An 18,112-nucleotide genomic window follows, 5' to 3' on the forward strand; every position below is an offset into this window, starting at 1 on the left:
TTGATTGCTAAACTTCAAGATGTGATGTTTCTCCTATTTCTACCCCTATATGAGTTATTTGTACTACATTTGAGATTTCGTTGAGGTTATTCTCCCAAATGAACCTGATAGACTGTTATTTCATGATGAAATTGTTTGTTCTAGCTGAGAGAGCACACATTGCATATGCCTACACAATAGCATATTATTTATACCAGTCCAGGAGTATGAAACTTGATAATTATTGATCATGTACATGTAACCTCGTATATTTGCTTTTTGTTTGATATAAGTTGGACTGGTAGCCAGTGATCACGTTAGGAGAATTGTGATTATTGGTACGTTAGTTGTCCATGCGGTTGATATTATTATCACGTAAGTTATCCGTGCAGCACTTGTGTTTTCCGTGTAGATCCAGATATTAATATTATTAGCAGTGAGTTATCTGTGCAGCACGTGAATTGTTCGTGCAACACGTGAGTTGTCCATGCAGCACGTGAGTTGTCCGTGCGGTTGATATTATTAGCACGTGAATTGTCCGTGTAGCATGTGAGTTATCCATACAGCGTGTGGATATGGATCCATCCCCCTAGGGCACCCTCTCATATTTTTCTCTTGATGGTGTACGTGCAGATATTGAGGAAAACTGATCAGTGGTTTGGTACGGATATAGAAATTGAGGAAATCTAGCCGATGTTTGTTTTGGATTTTGCAGTTCATCTTTACTTGCAATTTTCATTTGCATATCATCTTTATATGTTTAAACATTGACTGAGCCGAGTATTTGAGCAATTGTACACACACGCACATGTGGTTCTTTCTGTGCTTTATTCTTGATCATATTACTATTGTGTACTTGCTGGATTTATGAAACTATACAGGTTATAGCAAGTATCATTTATAATTCTTGCTTCTTTTACCTCGCCGAGGTTTGTTACGATACGTGCTGAGTACATTGGATCGGTTGTACTCATGTTTACACTCTACACTTAACTATGCAGGTTTAGATGTCGGACCCACTCATTAGTAGCCGAGGCTAGTGGCGGAGTTGATTGCTGAGAGACGAGGTTGAACTGCATTCTTGACTGTAGTGTTGGCGTCTCTTTTCCTATGTCTTATTTCAGAGAGTATTGTACTTGGTCATTTCAGACTTGTATTTATGTATTAAAGCTCATGACTTTGTATTTTATCAGTTTCTTAGAGATTTATCATATATTAGCGGTATTTTGCTATATTGAGATATTAGGCTTATGTTATTTCTGTGAAATCCATTATGTTGGTTCTTTATTGTTATGTGCGGCTTACCTGGCAAGTGTGTTATGCGCCATCACGACGAGTTAGAATTTGAGTCGTGACAAATTCTTAAAGGATGCTTGAGTTTTAAGAAGTTTCTCCAACAACACTTTTTATCTCTTCTTGGTCTTTTTTTATGGGTCTATAAAGAACCCCTCCAACTGCCAGCATCATAGAGTCTAAATCTTTGGACTCCTCTATAGTATATACCACAAAATTAAATTTAGGTGTTAAAGTGTGAAGGATATTTTTTACCACACAGATATTTTTTATGTCCTTCCCGTATCTTCTTAATTGATTTGTAACGTCCTTCACTTTTGAATAAAATTCAAAATGCATTTGGTTTCCTTCATTTTTAAAACTTCAAAATTATCTTTTAAAATTTGAAGTTTTACCTTCCTCACTTTATCAACTCCATGGAGAGAATTTTATAAAATTTTCTAAGCTTCCTTTGAGGTGGTAGCATCTTTTACTTTCTCAAACATTGTATCATACAAACATTGGTGGATCAGAGTGAGGGCTTGATGATCCTTTTTCTTTGTTTTTGCCTAGACATCTTTTTTATTTTTGAGGCAAAACTTCCTCATTATGGGTTTTGCATACCCTCTATCTACAATTTTCCACATATCATGGGAGTCAAGAATGGCTTTCTTACGTAAAAACTATTTCTCATAATTATCTTTTGTGTGACGAGGATACTGAAAAGACAACGGACCGTTATTTAACATGTCTCTGATACTTCTCCATATGGGTATTAGTCAATTCTAACCTCACCATATGGGTATTAGTCAAATAATTTTTATATTTGCTACTTGTCATTAATTCGGTGTAGCTTGCAGCCAGAAATATTATAATTTCACAACCCCTGTCTAAATTTTACTAGGAAATTTATGAATATATTTTGAGTTCATTACTCATATGGCCACTCAACTATATGAATTTACCTACTAAAGTCAGCTTTCTTTTATTTATAATAGGAAAGTTACTTAACTATACCCTATTGCACTCAGAAAGTCACACAACTAAATTTTTCAACTTTTTCGATGGCCAAATATTTATTTTACCCTCTAGATTATCAACCTTTGTTGTTTCTTACTTTCTAAATTTATATCATAAACTTAATTATAGAACAATCAAATCTTATTTATAAAGTAAAAAAAACAAAAAAATAATAAGCATATATAATGTTAGAATAATAAAATAATAAAAGCAAAGTAAAAAGTTAATTAGAATGATTTTTCCATATTAGTAATTTTTATAATAACAATAAAAACTCAAAACAATTATATACACAAATGAGAATGAAAGAGAATAATAGCTTTTAAAACATATATTACATGCATGTAATACAAAATTAATTATTCACATTAGATGTGTATTTCATAATGTACGCTATATATGCTTGAAAATTATGCTCAATTATTTTATTATTTGAACATTATATGTGCTTACAATCTATTTTTTAGTTTTACTTTGTAAACATGATTTATTTGTTTGATAGGTAAGTTCATAATATAAATTAGAAAGAAAAAATAATCATTAAAAAAGTAAAGAAAAGACAAAGGTTGGTACTATAAAGAGTAAAATAGGTATTTTGCCACAGAAAGTTTGAAAATTTTAGTTTAGTTACTTTTTAAGTGTTACAGGCATAGTTAAGTAATTTTTGTGTTACAACAACATAAATATGATTTTACTAGATAATTTCTAATAATTGAGTAACCATTTTCTTTGGCAAAATCCACTAGGCAAGGTGCCTAGGGCTGGGTTTTATATATATCTCAAAAATAAAAATAAACCAAAATGTCAGGGGTCTTACAAGATAAAAATAGTAAAATTTGACGAATACATAGCCCCTATTACCAATGTTGAGCGAGGTACTCAACAATGATATTACAAAATGCAACCTAATAAAGCAAATAAATGAGATAAAAACTAGCAATTCAGCTTTGTGTATGTATATCACATGGTCATCCACATATTGTATAACATTCCATATCGTAAGCTCTACTACCTTGGCAATTCTTTGATGTGTCATCAGCACGCGTTGTGTCTTGTTCCATTTCCTAATCCAAACACATCCCAGTGTTCTCTTCTCTTGATGTCCAAGGTCGTGGAAAGTACCTCTCATGACTTGGTCGATAAAGTGTCGGGGTAACCTTCTCTTGAAATTTCATTCTTGTGTGTCCTATGTGTGTAGCCTCAATTGAAAGCTATTGGTGAGCATATTAGGGACTAGGATAGTAGGGTGTATGATATGAAAATCAAACCTTCGATACTTAAAGGTCTCTATAGCAATGTTATCCCTTAGTGTCCACGTTATCATCCTTGTTTCTATGCTTGTGCCTACCCTCAAGTCCCTTCTAGTGGAATGAGTACAATGTACTAATACTACCAGCTGAAAGTTTCTCAAAGAATAGGGCATAGTTACAATAGCTTCTCCTACATAATTAGAATCACACTCAATCCTCATTGTTTCAAGTGTCCAGCAATTGTGCACGAGAATGGGCATGCACTGATTGGTGAGGAAATCATGTGGACTCCAGCATTGATCTATCGAAACATTTGTTTGGATCCATTCCTGGGATATAGAGTGAATGAAATGCATTGGGGTTTTTCTCCACAATGCAACCATTGATCCCATTTTTGAATGCCAAAAGCCTAAGTCACCCATAAATGACATGATTGTCGCGATTAAACTCCTGTACATTCTTGTGTTATACCTCCAGTATTGTGAATCCTTTTCTTGTAAATTCATGGTAAAATTATTGGTGTTCAGATGAAGGATTGAAGCACTAGGGTCTTGGATGTCACAAGCCATCTTTCGATGACTGTATGTCGACCCTTGTATACTGGAGTTCCTCCTTGCTTCCATGCTTATGGCTACTACTAATACTCCTTCAAGGGAATGAGCACTAGGTGCTAATACCGCCCACTGAATTTGTATTAAGTAGTAAGACATGGATACAGTAACATTTCCTGCAAAAAAACAAATAGAGTTAGTGAAAAGCAGAATCATCACCCTCTCCTCTGTACAAATTTGAGGATGGTGTTCATGGATGTTTCCCCTTCTTCTTACACTCCTATCCTCTATTCCTCCTAATTCTTCGCAACCTTCACTCTCAAATAGGGACATTGTAATTTATCATCATTCACCAATCTTCGACCTTGTACCTCTAATTGTGTGAAACAGTCAGCCTCAAATTCACCTCTATCCAAAGCATAGTTGGCTAAGTAATCAGCCAGTTTATTACTCTCTCTCATAATATGTGATATTCTTATATTGTATTTCCCCATAATGTCTTTGATCTCCTCTACCTGTGTTGCAATTATCCATGGTACAACCCAAATTCCCTCCACCACATTCTTCAACATCATGGAATCAGTTTGGAGTATAAAGTGTGTGTAACCATGTTGCACGCAATACTTCAGTGCTTCTAGCATAGCCACAGCTTCAGCTTCAGTGTTCGTCCCTTCATGGATCTCCTTTCCATGTGCATGCAGAATATCACCATATTCATCTCTCAACACAAAACCAAAATAACTCCTTCTTGAATTTCCCCTTGATGTCCCATCAGTATTCACCTTCACCCAATATTGTTCAGGTAATTCCCATAAGACTTTAGTCACTTTCAACTTTTGCATGTAGTGCTCCATTACATGTAGCAAATCTGGCCATTTATGAGGAACATTTTGTAAACTTGATTTTCTTAGTCTTACCAGATCTTGTAGTGTAGATGAGATCTGGTAAATCACCCTACTTACTGTCACTGCCTCCCCATACTTATAGCTATTCTTTCTTTTCCAAAGTTCCCACACTATAATCAAAGGTAAAGCCTGGAGTATAGACTTTAATCTAGGTACCACCTGAGCTGCCCAACATTTTAGAATTGTCTGCTGCATCAACAATCCTTCCATATTAATGCCTGCATTTGAGAGAAAGTACTGCCATACTGTCTTATCTGCATATGATCTAAATAGTACATGTGACATTGTTTCCTCTGATGGATTAATACAACACTAACATTTGGATGGCATGAAATATCGCAGTATTCTAACATAGTCATCAAAAGGTAACTTGCCTTTCCAAACCTTCCACATGAAGAAGGCTATCTTAAAAGGCAAACCTCTCACCCATATATTTTTGTAAGCAACACTAGAATCTCTTCTCCTTCTAATATAGTCCCAGGCAGTTTTAACAGTGAAGTTGCCCCTAGTATCCAACGTCCAGTATAGTCTATGAAATTCATTATGTAGTACAGGACGTTTGATGTTCTCAGTTACATGAAGTGCTAGCTCTTGAGGAAGAATATCCAGTAGCCTACCTTCATCCCACGAGCCATCTACTATCACATCATATACGTTGTGGATAGATTCATCACAATAGAAGTCTGGAGGAGTAACAAAGTACAATGATCCCAAGCCTGTCCAGTTATCAAACTAAAATAGTGAAGAACCTATCCTTGGTTGCTGTATTATTTTGTGTTGAATCTCATCCCTACATTCAAGCATCTTTCTCCACACATGAGATCCATTTCTCCAAGGAACCACCAATGCATTCAATATTTTGCAATATTTTTGACTCATGAATGCGCTCCACAAAGTGGGTTTTATTCTAAAGTTCCACCATAGTTTACAAAATAAGGCTTTAGACACGTCATGTAATGATCTAAATCCAACCCCTCTTTCTTCTTGTGGCAAGCACAATATGTCCCATGATGCCCAATATTTAGCTCTTCCTCCTACTGAATTACTCCAGAAAAAATGAGCAAATAATTTATGAAGTTTATTAATAACAAAGGCTGGAGGGTTCACAGCTGACAACAAATGTATTGGCATACTTTGAAAAATATGTGAAATCAATACAGCCCGGCCACCACTCGATAGAAGTTTACCTTTCCATGATTGAAGCTTGTCAAGCACTTTATTAACAAGCCCCTGATAGTAGTCCATTTTTCTTCTAGCATAAAAGATTGGACAGCCTAGGTAAGTGAAAGAAAATTCCTGCTTGCCAATTCTAGTCACTCTTTGCACCTTGTTCAAAACCTCCAAACTTGTTGAATGATGCATATAGATTGCTGATTTTGCCTTATTAATTAATTGTCTAGAAGCTACCTCATAGGAAGTCAACACCTCCATAATTAGTTGTAATGAAGTAGCATCAGATGATGAGAAGATGATAGTATCATCAATATACACTAGATAATTAACCTTAGGACTCCACTTTGGCAAGCCAAATCCACAAAAGTATAAGCTTAGATGAAGAGCACTCAAACCTCTAGACATAGCTTCAGCAGCTAAAATGAATAATGTAGGTGACAAGGGGTCCCCTTGCTTAACTCCTCTGGTGGACTTAAAAAATTCATACGGCTGGCCATTAATTAAAATTGAATACCAGCTGTTAGACATAATGCCAAACACTACACCAATGAACCTTTCACAAAAGCCCGTTTTTCTCAACACTTCAGTCATGAATATCCAGGAAAGCCTATCGTAAGCTTTGGTCATATCTAATTTCATCACTAAATTAGGTCCTGCCCTTGTCCTTAACCTAATGTCAGTAATGATTTCTTGAGTTAACAACACATTTTCTACGATGCTCCTTCCTTTCACAAAACTTGGTTATTCATCTGAGATGAGATTAGGCAATAGAGGAGTAAGCCTTTCATGAATAACTCTTGAAAATACTTTTTAACGAAGTTGCTCTAACTAATAGGTCGCATATTAGAAAAAGTAGCAACATCCTTCTTCTTTGGCAATAGCACCAGATTTGTGTGAGTGATAAATCTTGGTAGTTTATGACCATTAAAGTACTGCCTCACCATGTTAAATACATCATCCCCTATTATATCCCAACAGCTCTGGAAAAATTTCCCAGTGAATCCATCTGGTCCTCCAGCACTATCCCCATTTAAGCCAAAGACAGCCCCCTTGACTTCATCTTTCATAAGTTGTTTCACCAGGTCTTGATTCTGATCAAAGGTTACCATGTCAGTAACATGATCAATGATCCCAAAAGCAGTAGGAATGACATCCTCATGGAATTGATTCTGGAAAAAATTGACTGTTTCAGCTGCCATTTGTTCATTGCCCTCGATCCAGTTACCTTCACTATTCTGAATTCTCTTTAATTGCAATCTTCTTCTCCTACCATTCACTTGTGCATAAAAGAGTTTAGTGTTGCGATCTTCATCCTTAAACCATGACATGCTAGACTTTTGTTTCAAAAAGTTTTCCTCGAGACACAAAACTCTGATAAGCTCAGCCTGAACTTTGTTAAGCCTTTCTCTATTAAGCTTTGTTGGATTAATTTTAAACTGTGCTTCATGAAAAAGTACCATCTATTCCAAACTAGCAATCTTTTGGAAGATATCCCTATACGTAGCCTTTCTCCATAGTGATAATGCTTGCTTCAACTTCTTCAATGTGTGATTAAAAATTATGAATAGATTACTACTAAAGTCTATCGTCCAATTTTCCTTCACAACATCTTGAAAGGTATCATGTTCTGTCCAATAATTAAGGAATCGAAATTACTTCTTCACATGTATAAAATCTAGAACACACGTGATTAGTAAGGGACTGTGAACCGATCCTATTTTGGATAAATGAGTAATCTCCACATCTGGGAACATTTGTTGAAACTCCATGTTTGCTAATACTCTATCCAACCTCTTAAAAATATAATCTTCTTCAGCCCTTCCATTCCACCAAGTGAAGATACTACCTTTAAAACAAAGATCATGCAAGTTACATGTAGTTACATAGTGCCTAAAATTATCTATCTCATTGAGATGTACTGGTAGGCCTCCAAACTTCTCTTCCTCATCCCAAATCACATTGAAATCACCCCCAACTATCCATGGGGTTGCCATATCATAAGCCAAAGCATATAATGTGTCCCACGGTTCAATCCTATGAATAGCATCGCAATAAACTAATGTAAGAATTACCTTCTATTGAGAATTAGAATCCACCAGCCTTAAGGTCATCTGTTGCTCCATATCAAATATTACCGTGACTTCATAATATTCATCCACAAAATGCCCAGATCTTGTTAGAAATATTTACAAAAGCCTGAGCAAATCCTATCCTTCTTTTGTATCTCTTCAATTTTTTAGATTGCTGCATTGGCTCCATTAAACCCACAAATCTGAAGTGTTGTTGTCTATGCATTGTAATTAGCCTTTTAAAGGCTTGTTGTGTATTCACTAATCTAATGTTTCAAATTAATGCATTTATCATTAATTGGTAGATTTTGAGAGTGTCCTTCTTGTTTGAACTCCTATACTGGGGACAGAAATATTAGAAGTTTCTTTTTGCTGCTTCTTCCTACCTCTGCCTACAGATTTTGCTCTATCCATATGCCTAGGAGATAAGTCACCCTGTCGAGCAACATTCTTGAAAATCTGATCTGTAGATTCCTTATCCATGTCTCTTCCTTTTCCTTCTCCATTCTCTTCGTCATCTACTGCTAGAGATTGTTTGGTTAGCTAAGTTTTAATATGTTTAGGAACTACTGCCCTGCTAGTAGATTCCTTAGCCACATTCTACATCATGGAAAATACTGCAGTTCATCATTTTCCAGTAATTCTTTGCTTTGGATGCTAGTGATAGGATTGGGGTTAGTGTTAGGATTAGGATTAGGATTTACTGTGGTGAGGATTTGGTCATTGTAATTGAGGCTTACATCAATAATAGCTAGTTTAGGACAAAAATTTTGGATATCAGGAGGTTTAGGCATCAGACCTTGTCTGGGCAACTTACCAGCTTCCTCCTGCTTATCTCCATCAGCATCTACTCGCATCAGTTCATGATCTTCCTCGTCTTCCACTAAGTAATGAACTCCATCTTCAGACTCCTGACCATCAATCTAACCATCAACTACCTCCTTGTCTAGTTCATCATCTGATTATAATTCTCCTTCTTCTTCTGAATCATCCTCTACCTGTTGACTCCATAATCTCCCCATCAGTAGATTTCCTGTAGGAAAACTCTTTTCTTTGTTCGACTGATCAGACCTATCAATTTGTTTCACATATGATCCTCCTTATTCATTAGTCACACTAGCATCAATTCCCTTTGAGACATCATTCTCGCTGGTCCTTGGATTGACAGTATCTTCTTGAGTGTTCAACATTTGTGAAGGGCTCTGTTGGCATGATTGATTAGTAGTAACATTGTTGCCTCCAAAGACTCTATTAACCCATTGTGTTGTGGATTCCTTTATTATTGATTGTTCTTTCTCCTTATCCTTCTGGTTTATACATTCTTTGCCAGTATCCTTACGAGCTGCAATCCCAGGTGAAGAAGGATTAGAACTTGGTGCAACTGGATTCAAGTTTCTCCAAGTTTCAGTAGGAGTAGGTTTAAGGCTGCCATTGATCTGATTTTGCTCCACCAAAGCTAGCTGATTGTTCTCTTCATTATCATCTGCATCCTCCACCAAAGCAGCAAATTTATTAGTCGTTTGAACACCATCAACGGGAATAATTTCTTTCCCACTGTTGCCTTGTGCTTCTTCTTGTTGAACAGGTTTCTTGACACGATTATCTCTCACTTCCTTCAATTGTTCACCAACATTACCAACAACTTTTTCACTTGAAAGGATCATTAAAGGAACCTTATTTTGTTCCTGTTTCCCAGCATTACCAGTAACTGCCTGCTTCACTTTTTCATTAGACTCCATTAACTCTGGATGAAGCTGCCAACATTCAAATTGATCATGACCTTGTATTTTACATTGCTTACAATACTTGGGCAGAAAATCATAATTGATCTTCACCCATTCAGTCCTTATCTCCCCTGTAGCCTCATTCTCGATATCCATACGAACCTTCTTAGGTAAATCTGCTAACAAGTCAACTAGGACCTTAACTCTCGCAAAACTAGGTCTAGTTTTGTTAATTGTAGCCATGTCAAGATGCAACGGCTTTCCCACAGCTGAAGCTAATGAAAACAAGCATTCCTTTACAAAGAATGTAGGTAGAAATCCTGGAAAGGAAATCCATGCCATAGCCATTGGTGTTTCTTCCCCGTCCTTGAATTTTGTATCTTAAATTAATGGTCGCAACTGATATTCATAACCATCCTTGTCTTTGACATAATAAGCATTTTTCGACGTAAAGTTAGTAAAATCTTCCCATAACGTCAATCTTATCAAGACATGTCGATCTCGAAGGAAACCAACACTACATTCCCCTTTGATTCCACATTGACTTGGGATAATTCTACGTAATTCATGGAGTTCTGGCCAACCATATGATAGTTTTCCAACAACTGCATATTGTAAGCCTTCAATTATATTCATGCGATCAACCTCAGCTTCTGTGAATTTGACGAAAGGTTTTCCATTTAAAACAGTGGCTCGTCGTAACTGTATAGGCTCGACAGTAGGTTTTGAAGTAGGGTTCGACTGCATGGGATTGTTTTGGACGGCAGGTTTCAATATGTTGCTGTAATCTAGGGGCTGGGAATTGTTGTTTGTGGTTATATTAGTTGGGGCGAGGGAGTGAGGAGGCTGACCAGCAGGAAAAGATGACTGGCCGCCGGCCGGAACGGCCATGGCAGCACTCAAACTAGGTTTAGACGTCAAGTTTAGGGTTTTTTTATGAGAGAGAAGAGACTCGCGATCCCTTCGGTCAATTTTTTTCAAATATAATTATTTGAGTAACCATTTAAGTTAGTGACTCAAATGTTTTTGTACATTGACTTAATCAGTCAATCAGTACGATTAACCAAGAACTCAAAACAAGTTTATGTAATTTGTTTTTTTTTTTAATACCCTTTTGCTTTCTTGAGGAAGAATGCATATCTATATCCTGTAGGAGTTCCAAATGTACGATAGTCTCATGAACTGACCATCAAATGACCCCATTGAGGAATTATCAAAATAAGTATCAGTAATTCATAAGAGATATCCAGAAAGCAGGATAAACTCCAAAAAAGTAATCACACTAGAAAGGCCAAAATGATAGCTATTAGACTGAACCTTCTAATACCACGAAAGAAGACTTTTCATCAGTATTTTCTTTTTAAATAAAAATATCTGAGCTTTTTATCTCTAGTGTATATTCTTGTCTTTCTTCTAATAATCCAATCAATGCTCCTAGACATCCGTCAGTAGCTTTGATGCATTAAATTTGAACTTGAATATTCACCATCACCCCTTTAATTACTCCAATACTAGTGTCCATTATATAAGTATTGGAGTAATATTTATATCGCATGAAATGTAATTTGCTTTCAATATCTTCTCCTTATAAATTCCCTAAACAAGTTAGTAAGTAGTAGCTAGTAAAATGGATGAATATTCATCACAGTACTCAATGTGGATGAAGAGCAAAACAATTCATGTGGGAGCTGGGCTTATATGGCCTCCAAGATGTTATTCCTGTAGCTTTTGTAAGAGAGAATTCAGGTCTGCTCAAGCTTTAGGTGGTCACATGAATGTCCACAGAAGGGATAGAGCCAGACTCAAGCAATCCCTTAGCCCACAAAACGAAGCTCTTTCCCAAAGTCATAGCAAGAGTCTTTCAAAGCGTCATAAACAATCCCCAGCTAGAAATTCGAAAAGTGCTTCTTTAACTCTTTCTTCTGCCGTAATTTCAAAATTCTCTCATCTTGCTTTTTCTCCTGAAATCAAGGAATTAGCAGCTGGTCAAAAGATAATGTCATCATCTCAACCAGATTGGTTAAATTCTAAAGCCGCAGTAAGAGTACTTTCCAGTACTAAGCAAGATTTTAATAGATACGGTGATAAAAAATTAAAGGGTGCTGGAAAAAAGTTTATTTTGTTGGATGATGATGCAAATTCTTCGTCAGTAGGCGTATCAGCTTCAAAGAGACAAAAAAGCTGCATGGTTTCATCATTGCCTATGCTCCATAAACCATGTTCGAGTCATGAAAAATATAGTTTCACTACTTCAGATTATAAAGTGGGAAACAGGACCAGTTCCATGGAGGATATTGATCTTGAACTCAGGCTTGCTATAGGTGATCCACCAGCCAAGCAATTAGTTACACTAGGTTTAATTTAGGAAACGAGAAACACTAATCTATCTCTTTTCATCTCATCATTTTTTTATTAGCTGGTTTTAGAATTTAATAGACAAAACTGTCCCGGTCATTTTAGTATGATGATTGGGGAAGTCATTCAGATCTTTTATGTGTTTCACTTATTATCAATATAATTTATTGTCTCTGTTAGATAAGATTTTGCGAACCATATCACAAAGAAATTAATTTTTGGATTGTCCAATTACGAACCTCTAATTTTCTTATGCATTAATGTCACATCAAAATTATGGGGTAAACATCCGAGTCGTCATTAGAAGAACTTGATCAATCACTTCATTATAACGCAAACCATCGCCTCCCTCCTAAACTATCAAAAATAAAAGGGAAAATACATAAGTTGTACCCTAAACTAATACATAGTTACATATTTTAACTATATCAGTGATCTTTTACTACCCCTCTTCCCCATTCTAATTTAAAATGGAACTAATGTCACGTGAGAATATAATACCAGTCTCAAAGTGTGGGGTGCTCTACATCACGATAGCGTCACATCAACTTCATGTCAAAAATCTTCTAAATTTTTTAATTTTTATTTTTTTTCCTTTCTTTTTGTTTACTCACAATTTTTCCTTTTTCTTTCTAATTTATACACTAATTAATTCCTAATTAATCATTAAAATTCCTCAATAATTAAATCTTCTTCATCACCACAAACCACCTTACCACCCCCCCCCCCCCCACAAATCACTCTATCTCATCGGAAACAAATCACTCCCCCCACCACTGATTCCATGTTCTTTACCACCAAACCAATTGAGACAAATTTTTGTTTCCAATTTTCACCTTGGACATTTTGGCACGTCTTTGCTTGTATAACTGTTGGCAAATTTCCTTTAGAAGACTACTAGCAAATGGGACGGAAAGAAAAACCTTTTCTTGGGCTGAAAAGCGTGGGAAAGTATTGTGGGTCGGGGTTGGAGTTGGAGGGCGAAAGAAATCACTATCACTGACATTTAATCCTACCCCAGAAATAAACAGCTAAAGAACGACGCCTAAATAATAATAAACATTCGCATGGGAGTATATATAAATTGAATGGTTGCTTGACTTGTAGTTCCATTTTAAATAGAGTTTAATTTTTATATATTGATCGGCTGAAAGTTTTTACACTTTCATATCATCTAAAGTTAACTGCTGATAAATAAGTGTAATTAGAAATCTGGAAATTAAATAAGAAAAACAGCATACTAGTAAAAGTTAAATTATATTAATAAGTGTATGTAAAATTATCCTATCCTATAAGTTAAATCCTTTAAATTATCCCCTAATTAATTGGTTTCTAATAAAGTTCCAAAATCAACTTTAAATAATATTGTAAATTGGGCAAACCTCAATTTTCCTCTCCATGTAACTTATTGCCCTATTTGGCCAAGTTTCTTCGAACTTAAAAGCATTTTTTTTTTTCAAAAAAGTATTTTTTTTTTAAGTTGAAGTGTTTGGCCAAACTTTTAAACAAAAAAAATATATTTTTGAATAGAAGCAAAAACAGTTTTGAAGAATCAGAAAAAATTAGGTTCTCTCCGAAAGCACTTTTTTGAAAAGTACTTTTAAGAAAAATACACTTAAAAACACTATTTAAAAACTTGGCCAAACAATAATTGCTGCTTAGAAGAGCTTTTCAAATTAATTAACCAAACACAAATTGTTTCTCACCGAAAGTACTTTTGTAAAAAGCACTTTTGAAAAAAAAATATTTCTCAAAATAAGCTGATTTTTGAAACTTGGCTAAACATGCTATTATACTTTCTCTGTTTCAATTTATGTGAACTTATTTGATTGGGCACCGAGTTTAACAAATAAGAGAAGACTTTTGAACTTGTGGTGTAAAATGATGGATATATATTTGTGTGACTATAAATTATTGTCTAAAGGTAATTTGTTTCCAAATATGGAAAAGGGTCATTTTTGTGGCACAAATTTAGAAAGAAATATGTTCACATAAATAGAAACGGATGAGAGACTAATATTTTTGGCACTATTTCCGTGTCTTTTGTTTTTACATTTGCATGTATGCAATATTAAAAATATGCACTACAAAAGCTCTAAAATGATAGTGGATTGCTACGAAAGAAGCCAGCCAACTAACCAACCAACAACACCTATTGATCACAACCCCTACAAAATCATGGAAAAAAAAAATTATCGATCAGAATATTCAAAAGCCCTATCAACTTTACAAGCTTAATAGCTAGGCACTAGTTAATACCGAAGGTTCTTGCAGAATACACGGCGACTGCTCTAATTCAGTACTGTGTCTTCTTCAATTCTTTAAAAAGATAATTGATGGAACACAGCTTTTGACTTAAGTGGGTTCTTGCATAGGTATTGAGAATGTAGCTAAATATGGTGGAAATTTGTTGATACCCCCAACAAAGCTTATTCTATAATTGGATAGGTTACTGATCAAGACTTTGGCTTCCTTTTGGCAAGTCTAGAAAAAATTTGCTCCTCTGTTTTTATTTCACGCGTATTAATGAACTGAAGTGGCAGCAGAAGGGAACTCAGAAGGTATCGAAGGGAATACTTCAGAATTTGGTGGGTGCAATAACAGGCGCATAAGTACATGGAGAGTAACTTAGCTTCTTTATTCATGTTTTCCATAAAAAGTAATGAAGTCGTAGGGTTTTCTGTGTTTTACTGAGGTGTCTGATCATACCTGTTGAGGTTTTACAGGTACATCGTCACAGACTTGCACATGGGGCTTTGCAATGTCTGCTTCTCTTTTGCTATCGAAAAAATTTGCAGAAATTCATTGCCCCTCTTTTTTCTCTTTTAATTTCTTTTTGTTCCTTTAATTTTTTGTGGACGTAATTCCTTTTTCTTGTTTAATTTCTGAAAGCGCCTAATGTTAATGTGCTTGAAGTCACACGTGCTGTATAACTTTTTCATGTTTAATTTTTATACATTGATAATATAAAATGTCACATAAAGATAACTGTATCAGATGAAACTAGGGCTCACGCACACCCCGATTTCCTAGTGGGATAAACGAAGCAAGGGTATGAATACACGGGATCGAAGCCGAAGTTGGAAACTTGTTGTACAGAGGCCCGAACGGAATGCTCACCATCGAACCTGATAAGACAACACTTCTCGGACCTAGAACGAGCTCCAATACCTCGGAAAACATGGCAAATGGTTACACATCCGCACCCAACCAGATATCACGGCACAGATCTTGCCCGATGTCGGTAACAGATCAGTAATTAACAAGAAAGCAGGATTTTTACCTTTTTTTAGAAATGTACAAGAGATGAAACTCTCCTACTATATAAAGGGGAGACTTTTATTTCAATAGGACACGTTGTAACACACATATCAAGACAATACAAACTTATTTCTCTACTTTTCAGTTATTAAAAAGTTTTTATTTTATTGTTGTTATTCATAGACATTTGGCTTCGAACCAAGGGTCCGATCGAAGGCAAAATTAGCGCAAATCCGAGCCCGGATGTAATATAACAATTTGTTTGGTTATTCATTCTATATTTAACTCGTTTATCTAACATTGTCGATTATTTGTGTTGAATTAATTCACATATCCTTAAAACCGCGTATAAATTCTATTGTTATCCGTTTTAAGGTAAACAATAACAATCCATAATAAATGAAATTAGCTACTTGCAAAATAAAGTAGACAACGTGTACGACATATTAAATTATATAGTAGTGTAAAAAATTTTTACCTTGTTAATATGTATAAGTGAGCAGGCACAACCTGTTATGACAGATTGAATTACACAATAGTGTAATTTTTTTAACTTTTTAAAGTATAAGTTCAATAAAGCTTTATAGTTCATTAATGGCCCCGAGAATTTAGAAATGTAACGATAGGCGTCGACTTTAACTACTGAGATATCAACTATAGCGTTTCTGGGAAATAGAAAAAGAAACAAACCCCAGAAGATTTAAATTTAACTACAACTTTCGTATGCACGAGACTATTTTGTTCCAGCCCCTCTAATTTCTTATTGCTTAGTCCAGGATGATATTTTCTTACTTTTATGGGGAGCTGGATTCGACATGTGACGTCAGACATGGAGGTCAATGCGACTTGATGGTTGAAGATCCTGTAGGAATCCAAACTGAGATTTTCCAAATCCGAATTTGCTTCAAAGATATTGATTGTAATCGAAACTTGTAACGACCCGGCCGGTCGTTTTGAGAATTTAAGTCTCGTTCCGCGCCATAAGGCCCTGAGCAACTTCGTATTATGTGTATTGACTTGCGTGCATGGTTGAATTCAGTTACCAGATGATTCAGAGTGATTTGGAACACTTATTCCCTAAAACGGAAGTTTAAATCTTAGGATTTTGACCGTAGTTGGAACTGTGTGAAGACGACTCCGGAATGGAGTTTCGTCATTTCCGTTAGCTCTGTTGGGTGATTTTGGACTTAGGAGCGAGTCCGGACGGTGAATTTGAGGTATGTAGCTGATTTAGGCTTGAAATGGCAAAAGTCAAATTTTCGGAGATTTTGACCGGAAGTGGACTTTTTGATATCGGGGTCGGATTCCGATTCCGAAAGTTGGAGTAGGTCCGTAATATTGAATGTGACTTGTATGCAAAATTTGAGGTCAATCGGACGTGATTTGATGGGTTTCGGTATCGGTTGTAGAAATTTGAAGTTTCAAGTTCACTAAGTTTGAATTGGAGAGTGATTCGTGTTTTTAGTGTTGTTTGACATGATTTCAGGGCTCGACTAAGTTCATATGGTAATTTAGGACTAGTAGGTACGTTTGGTTGAGGTCCCGGGGGCCTCAGGTATGTTTCGGATGCTTAACGGATTGAGTTTTGGACTTATGCAAATGCTGAAGCTATCTGTGTTATGGTATTTTCGCATATGCAGTGGGGAGACCGCAAGTACGGAATCGCAAGTGCGGAGAGGCAAGCGCAGAAGCGGAGAGGAGAGGAGTTGCCTGGGGTCGCATGTGCGAAGGAGGTGTCGTATCTGCGATGCCCGCAGAAGCTATCAACGACCCGCAAGAGCGGAAGGAGACCGCAAAAGCGGACATGGGTCCGCAAGTGCGCACACGCAAGTGCAACCCTTTGATCGCAGAAGCGGACGCTGAGTTTTAAGTGAAATCCGCACCTGCGATGGGAATTCCACAGGTGCGGTGACGCAGGTGCGATTCTTGGCCCGCAGGTACGAAATCGCTTGGCAGAAAAGGGCTAAGTGCGAGGGTTTGATTTCATTCTCCATTTTTGGACCTAGAGGGCTCGGATTGAGGCGAAATTTCGACGGATTTTTAGAGGAAGCTTATAGGTAACGATTCTTAACCCATTTATGATTATATATTACTAATCTATCACTAATTTCATCCTTTAAATTTCGAATTTGAGTGAAAAATTTGGGGAAAATGGGAAGAAGTTCTTCAACTAAGGTTTTGGTTTTGATTGAGATTTTAATATCGGATTTGGATAATTTTGGTACGAGTGAACTCGTGAGTGAATGGGTATTCATATTCGGTGACTTTTACCCGATTCCGAGATATGAGCCCGAGGAGATGTTTTGGGGCGATTTTCTAATTTCTTGCTTTAGCTTTGATTTCATTAATTAGATTAATTTCTTATAGTTGTATTTATGGTATGTAATTTATTTTGGCTAGCTTTGGGCCATTCGGAGTCCGATATTCGTGGAAGATATTGTTACCAATTGATTGAGATTGGTTCGAAGTAAGTATCTTACCTAACTTCGTGTGGGGGAACTACCCCTTAGGATTTGAGTCTTCTATGCTAATTGTAGTCCGTGTACGTGAGGT

General features: G+C 36.2%; 1 protein-coding gene across 1 annotated transcript; it reads left to right on the forward strand.

Annotated features, from left to right (window-relative positions):
• Positions 1-11,570: 11,570 nt before the first annotated feature.
• LOC107788989 (uncharacterized) lies at positions 11,571-12,308 on the forward strand. The gene has a single exon (XM_075228805.1). It carries the CDS (start codon positions 11,571-11,573, stop codon positions 12,306-12,308), a length of 738 nt encoding a protein of 245 aa, XP_075084906.1.
• Positions 12,309-18,112: the final 5,804 nt, after the last annotated feature.

The sequence above is a fragment of the Nicotiana tabacum genome, chromosome 13 (genome assembly GCF_000715075.1).
Source record: "Nicotiana tabacum cultivar K326 chromosome 13, ASM71507v2, whole genome shotgun sequence".
Classification (NCBI taxonomy): domain Eukaryota; kingdom Viridiplantae; phylum Streptophyta; class Magnoliopsida; order Solanales; family Solanaceae; genus Nicotiana; species Nicotiana tabacum.